Genomic DNA, 6,932 nt, shown 5'->3' with positions numbered 1-6,932 from the left:
CTTACCCACCTCACCAGATTTAATTGCACTTTCAGAGTTACTTAATGGGAAAAGATTTACAGCTAAGATAGGAGCTTTCATTTCATTGCTCCCTTCCATGTGCCTCACACCAGACCTACCCACCTGTGTTTCTCACGTGCACACAGACAAGGCCCTGATCTTTGCCTTGACCCTAATTCCAAAAAAATATGTTCTCGTGCACCACAAGCTTTTCTCTTCCCAGTTCCCTGTTCTAACTCACTGTTCAGCTAATGGTACAGGACCACCACAGAACTGGAGTCCAGAGATCAACAAGTAAGAAACTGTAACAGCTAAAAGGTATTTATACCCCCAGACCTAAAAGCGTCTGGGCTCTACAAAAACAGACTTTAATCTGGGCTCTACAAAAACAGACTTTAATATAACCATTTATTACTGTTAAATGCTTTTAACAATTGATCACCTGTCTCCTGGATGCCAAACTAGTAAAGGAAACAGGTGCCTTAAATAATCTGTCTCTGATAAAGCCTAACAAGTTCCAATCTCTCTGTCTCTCTCATTAACACTAACCAATATAAGCAGAGTACTAAACACCACATATGGTCACAAGTCTTCTCATGGCTGCTTCTTAACATGTTTCAAAACGTTTCCCAAGCTCTAGAAACCAGCTTAAATCCATCTGGACAGGCTGGATCTACCTCAGATAAGTGCCAACTCCCCTGGTCTGGGAACACTCAAAAAAAAAAAAAAAAAAAAGATTCTTTTCTCTCTAAGCTTTTCCTGTGTCACCAGCATCTTGTCAGACAAAAGGTTCCTAGCCACAGCCAAGAGGGATGCACATCTCCAGAGCAACAGATGGCAGACAGCCCATCATCCCACAATGCCTGTCTACCTCGGAAGACCCCCCTTCCCTATCTCCCCCACAAGAGCCAACTGATGTCCACCAGTCAGCTGGAAGCCGTTTTTGAGAGAAACGACGCCCCTATTCTTTCCTGTTTACTTGCTTTTTTTTTTTATTTATTTATTTTATAATAAGCAAAAGTCTGGAATGTAAGGGGTTTCGTCTGGCACCTTCATACATCATCAGCCGGCGACTGCCTCCCAGCGTCCCAGCCTAAAAGCTGGACGGCACCCCCACGCCCTCTCTCTGCACGCTCTCTTGGTCTCTGTCTCTCTCTGTCCTATCCCCCCTTCTTTTTCTTTTTTTGTCTTTTTTTTTTTCCAGAGCTGAGGACCGAACCCAGGGCCTTGCCTAGCAAGCGCTCTACCACTGAGCTAACTCCCCACCCCACTTCTTCCTAATAAAGCCCATTCTAACTCTGGTGACCATGGCTTGTGACTCTTCCGACACAGCAAACTGTCACCACGGTATCCAGCGCCAGTCACCAGCACCACTGTGGTAGCCGATCTAGAGCCGACCAGCGCCGCCTTATACCCTTTCATTGACTCTTCCACCGCCAGCCAAACCACAGCCACTACAGTAACCAGTGCTAGCCAAACCATCGCCACATACCCTTTCAGTAAGGCACCCTTGAATGCTAGGGGTTGTTTTTCCTATAAGATAACAAGCCATGTGTTTTTGCTTCTGTAAACGAGTTTAGTTGCCTCAACTACACAGTATGTGCTTGATCACACATACGTGGGTGGAATGTAGGCAGGAAGTACATCAGGATGCATGCTTGTCCCTGATGGATGAAGGTGGGAAGTATGTAGCCTTATGGGTGTTGCCTTTATAAGTTTCTAACTAACGTATTTCACTGCCATTCTTTGGGAGTCCCAGGGATAAACCTGGCCAGTATTCATTGTCCTGGCCAATATTTGATAAAGCTTGCTTCAAATTTGGCTCAAGAATTGTGGTGGCTTTAACAAGAGGACAGGAATGAGAGACAGTGGTATACCAAACTTGTTCCACACCACACAGGAAGTGGTAACACCTGAGGGCAGTGGAGTGTGATCTTGTAGCCACCATTGCCAGAGCTGGATGTGTGATGGGGTAAGAATGGGCCCTGAAGGGAGAGAGAAAGAGTAGGAGAGGGCTGGACTTTTACAAGCAATAGCAGAATGGAGGAATCACTATCTCAGGCAGGATTGGTCTAGATTTCTGCCCTGAATCTGATTCTGAGTGCTTGTGAACTTGGACCAGTGAGCTTCTCTCTCTAGTCTGTCTGCACTGGGACACAGGTGGCTGCTTTGCTGTTGAGGTGAGAAGAGGAAGAGGCAAGGGTGTGGACTGTGCAAAGAATGGGAAGGGTGGGGCTAAGTAAGACATTGAAAGAAGGAAGAAGCAAGGGCTTGGGTTAAAGTTAATGAGACTAAAATAAGAGAAGTCAAGAGAAGAAATTTGCTGAGGCTGAAGCCCGAGCCTGATCTCTTCTTAGTGTTCACCTGCAGAAAAGAGACCTTCTTGGAGGCTCTGACCTCACAGATCTTCAGCAACACCAACATCATGAGCTGAACTCAGTCTGGGTGCCAGTTGGGTTAGACTCACTGCCTGACCCACATGGGTTCCAATTTCCCCATCTGCCAAGTGCAATTTCAGCACTGCAGAGCCCAGAAAGAGCATTTCTCCCTTGTTTCTCTCAATACCCCATTCTGGCTGCTCCAAGCTTCTTTTCTAGCCCTCCCCCTCTCCCATAGTGGGAGATGTTCTGTATCACAGCCCCACACAGGACTCTTAGCCCAGCTTACCTCTCGTTCTGCACCCAGACTTGGTAGGTTTCTTTTTAAAAGTTTTCTTCTTGGGCATCTGGTCACATGAATCTTCATGGTCTGAGATAATCTCTATAGAAGCAAGCTGGCTGGAGGACTCCATGTTAGATGTGCTTGGAGAACTGTGTAATTTGGGATGATGGGCTGTGGGAATGAGATAGTGGTTGGGTATCTGTCAGGAAGAGGCAGGAGCCCAGGAGAGACACTGAAGTTCATCATGCTAAGCCCCCACACCCTCTTTTACAGACTCAGTGTGGAATGATGCTCTCACAGCCCCACACAGGGCTCTTAGCCAGCTTACCTCTCTTTTTGCACTCAGACTTGGTAGGTTTCTTTTTAAAAGTTTTCTTCTTGGGCATCTGGTCACATGAATCTTCATGGTCTGAGGTAATCTCTATAGAAGCAAGCTGGCTGGAGGACTCCATGTTAGATGTGCTTGGAGAACTGTGTAATTTGGGATGATGGGCTGTGGGAATGAGATAGTGGTTGGGTATCTGTCAGGAAGAGGCAGGAGCCCAGGAGAGACACTGAAGTTCATCATGCTAAGCCCCCACACCCTCTTTTACAGACTCAGTTTGGAATGATGCTCTCACAGGTGTGGTAGGGATATGGTTCTAATCCGGGGCTATGAAGTTCATCCACTTTTCCTGGTTTTTCCTTCTCTGATCTTTAACTCCTTCATTTGTGGCTATGAGCTTCTAACTTCCAGGGTTGCAAACAATAATTAAGCAATAGCAGCAATCAAAGATACTTGTACTTACTGATCATTTATTGTTTGTTAAACTCTGATGTGGATCATCATTTAGCTCACAGATCCCAAGAAGGCAGGTATTTACTCTGTTTTCCACATGGATAAACAGAGGCAGAAGGCAGTGAGATGACTTACCGAGGGTGGTAATATCATGACTGGAGCCTGTCTTTGTCTAGCTCCCAGGTCACTGGCAACTCACTATGGTACACAAGCACTCCTTTTGGGAGCTGACTTGACCCCTGTGTTTACCCCTCTCAGTGCCCTCAGGGAGAATGTCAGCTTCTCCCTGCTGCAGCTTCAGAGTGCTCCTTCCCAGGGCCTCTGAGGACTACATGTAAGTAAATTTGTTGCAACTCTGTGGGTTTTGTCCCAGATTTTGGCACCAAAATGTGAGTTTTGCGTTTTGCAACTCTGGGGAAAGGTATCCTGACTACTTGGGGAGAGGACAGTTCTGACCGATGGAGCTGCAAAGAGACAGCTCAACCCTGGAAGGGAAGGTTTTTTTTTTTTTTTTTTTTTTTTTTTTTTTTTTTTTTGATTGCTTGGGAGAGTCAGGCCTGGAACTGCTTCAGCATGGAAGGGTATCCTGACTATTTGGGAAAGTCAGGCTATACCTGGTGTGGTGGGGGAATGGTCTCCCCACAGGATATAGCAATCCTGCTCCTCTCCTGGAGAGTGGCTACTTAAGGGCGCTCTCTAGCAGAGCTCTGCTTCTCTGGCCTAAGATGTTGCTTCTTTTGCTTCACTCTGCAAAGAGGGAACCCCCTGCATAAATGTAGCAATCTCCTCTGCATAAATGTAGCAATCTCCTCTGGCTCCAGAGAAAAGTGTCACTTTTTCAGCTCTCTCTTGCTCTGCCCACTGAAAGACATCTCAACATGGATCTTCTGTTCAGCTCCACCTTGCTCTGTCCACTGAGGGACATCTCAGCAAGGATCTTCTCTATGCCAGTGAATAAAGATCTTCACACTCAAAACTCTTTTGAGAAAGAGATTTATTTGAGAAGGAGGAATCCAGGAGAGTAGCTGCCTCTACCAGGGTGGAGAGAACAATTCCTTTTTTTTTTTTTAAACTGACCAGGCAGGGCAGTTTATATAGGGTGTCTTGGGGGCAGATTTAACCAGGGGTTGACTTGGTGCCCAGGGTTCTACTGTCTAGCTCTGTGATTGGTTGGTTTCACAAGTCAGTTGGCCAGGTGCAGAGATGGCTCTGAGCTGAGCTAAACTGTGTTTCTTTCACTGGCCTTATCTGAGCCATCTTTCCCTAGTTCTGGGCTCCAGGGTCAGGGTGGGTTTTTTTTACCCAACCCCTTTTCCCTATACTACATGGGGTCCCGAGAATGCATCTGAGAAGAAGGGGATGTGGAGCTCATGGGTCCAGTAAGAGATTCCAGCAAGACTTCTAGTTCCAGCCAAGGATGGAGTCTGTGACCTCTTTTGACAGGTTAGCTTGCCCCAATTGAGGCTTGACAGGAGGGCTAGTGAAGGTGATAGAGTCACAGTGAGGGGAGGGTTGGGGTCCTGTGTGTACTCACTCAGTACCCGGTCCTTCTCTTGCTGGGCCTGGCTGCAGAGCTGCTTCATGCCCATGTCTTTCCAGGTCTGGAAGGCCAGGATCCAGGCCCGACTTTCCCCAAACCAAGAAACCAGGGTTGAGGCCACATCCATGACACAGGTTGACGGAGCCACATGGGTTAGCAATAGACTCTGGAACTTCTTCAGCTCTTCCTTATTCAGTTGCTTCAAGTAGTAGGCCAAGCGATCTTTTGTTCTGTTAGACATGTCGGCCCTGGGAATGGGGACAATAGGCATATAGACACAGGGATAGTGGTCTCCCAGTGCCTTGCCCTTGACCACCTCCAAAGCAAGGCTCTCACGGGGATCATGTTTCTGGGCCTGGTGAAAGCAGTCACATTCCAGATTTAAAACTAAACTCTCTGTGTTTAGATGGTGTTGGGAGGTAGGAAGAGTTATAGGAAGAAGAAGAAGACAGGAGGATACACTGGAAGATCTGATCATGTGAGGACGCAAGGAAAGGCCCAGGTCTAGTCAGTAAAGTGACAGGCAGCAGGAAGGAGGAGGGTGGGGGCTGGGAGGCAGGAGGAGTGGGAAGACGTAGGGATAGAAAGCAAAGGAGGATGAGAGAATCAGAGGGATGAAGGATGGGTGACGGGATATTGGCAGGTGGAGGAATGGGAGGAGATGGACCTGGGCATGGACAGCTTGGAGCATTAGCATATGGCAGAATGAAGAAGGTAGGAAAGGATGGGGGAGGCTAGGATAGCAGGAAGAGAGGATATGAGGACAGAGAGATGGAGGAATGGGATGTGTGTGTGACACTCATTGTTTTGTGGTCCCTACCTTCTTCCTCCCTCAACATTCATGAGATCAGTTTTTAGCTACTGCCTTGACAGAAGGTGAGGTGGTGAGATGCAGCCCAGAGTGGCACTCAGAGGCCACGTTTGAGTCCAGGCTAGCCCCTTTGAAGGTCTTTTTAGAAACCTCCTGGCCCAGGACATCACACAGGGGTATTAATCCAGAGCCAGCTTCCTAGCAGGAAGAGCAAATCACCCAGAGAGAAAATGAAAGAGCAGTGTGGACAGGAGAGGGGAGAGTCGTCCTGGTAGGTCATCCAGGGAGGCTATGGTAAGTGCAGGCATGTGCAGGATATGGGAGCACCCAGCAGCCTACTACCCACTTGAGCAGGCCTTCAGAGTCCACACAGGGTGGGGCCTTGACCCTGTCTCTCAGGATGGAACCCCAGGTCTACCACAGCACCCACTTAGTAGAGTCTTGCCAGGGAATATCCTTCCTCACCTCTCATGGTTTGGGGCATTTTCTGAGTCCCACTACTCACCCTGCTCTTCTGTGGGGCCCACTGATGTGTGTGTCTCAGGCCAAGGCAGCTATGGGGTTCACAGAGCCCTCAGCTAGTAAACACATTCTTTGAAAGTGAAAGAGATCTTGGCTCCTCATGCAAAGCCAGGCATCAGGAGCCTGCGCAGATGATCTCTGTCTTTTGGCAGATTCTCAGATCTTTGGGCCTTCAGGCTGAAAATGACATTGTTCAACTTCCTCTTGTGAAACACCACTACAAATTTTTAGAGTTTTGATTAGCCCTGGGTTGGATCTACCCAGGCTTGCTGAGGCCCCGACTCCCTGATTTTAGGATTGACTTACTTGAGCCTCAGTTTTGTCCATTTACTATGTGGGATGTTATGGATTTGCGAGGCAGTTCTGATTCAGCAAAAGTCTTTGATCACTCTAGATCCTTTCTCTCTCTCTCTCTCTCTCTCTCTCTCTCTCTCTCTCTCTCTCTCTCTCTCGTAGTCTGAAGTTTTTCTGGTCACACCTGGCCCTGCGGTCCTGCAGCCAGTTATAAAATAATCACTCAAAGGCTTATATTAATTACAAACTGTATGGCCAATGGCTTAAGTTTCTTGCTAGCTAGCTCTATCATCTTAAATTAACCCATGTCTATTAATCTGTGTTTT

At 47.6% G+C, this 6,932-nt stretch overlaps 1 protein-coding gene across 1 annotated transcript; it reads right to left on the bottom strand.

Annotated features, from left to right (window-relative positions):
* Positions 1 to 1,247: 1,247 nt before the first annotated feature.
* LOC114689440 (NACHT, LRR and PYD domains-containing protein 1-like) lies at positions 1,248 to 6,507 on the bottom strand. The gene is made up of 5 exons (XM_037201870.1): positions 6,296 to 6,507; positions 4,974 to 5,227; positions 2,990 to 3,154; positions 2,668 to 2,832; positions 1,248 to 2,364 (listed from the first exon to the last, which is right to left on the bottom strand). The coding sequence occupies exons 2-5, from the start codon at positions 5,218 to 5,220 to the stop codon at positions 2,354 to 2,356; spliced, it is 588 nt and encodes a 195-aa protein (XP_037057765.1). The 5' UTR covers positions 5,221 to 5,227; positions 6,296 to 6,507; the 3' UTR covers positions 1,248 to 2,353.
* Positions 6,508 to 6,932: the final 425 nt, after the last annotated feature.

The sequence above is a fragment of the Peromyscus leucopus genome, unplaced genomic scaffold (genome assembly GCF_004664715.2).
Source record: "Peromyscus leucopus breed LL Stock unplaced genomic scaffold, UCI_PerLeu_2.1 scaffold_1802, whole genome shotgun sequence".
In the NCBI taxonomy this organism is placed as follows: domain Eukaryota; kingdom Metazoa; phylum Chordata; class Mammalia; order Rodentia; family Cricetidae; genus Peromyscus; species Peromyscus leucopus.
This window is presented reverse-complemented; position numbering and strand designations above follow the sequence as displayed.

What these genes read in the sequence shown, in the direction of transcription:
- LOC114689440 (XM_037201870.1), bottom strand. Translation starts at nt 5,220, where the DNA reads ATGTCTAACAGAACAAAAGATCGCTTGGCCTACTACTTGAAGCAACTG. An exon ending in AGAGAAGGACCGGGTACTGA is followed by an intron (nt 3,155 to 4,973) that starts GTGAGTACACAC and finishes TCATTCCCACAG; the next exon opens with CCCATCATCCCAAATTACAC. An exon ending in GTCTGAGTGCAAAAAGAGAG is followed by an intron (nt 2,833 to 2,989) that starts GTAAGCTGGCTA and finishes TCATTCCCACAG; the next exon opens with CCCATCATCCCAAATTACAC.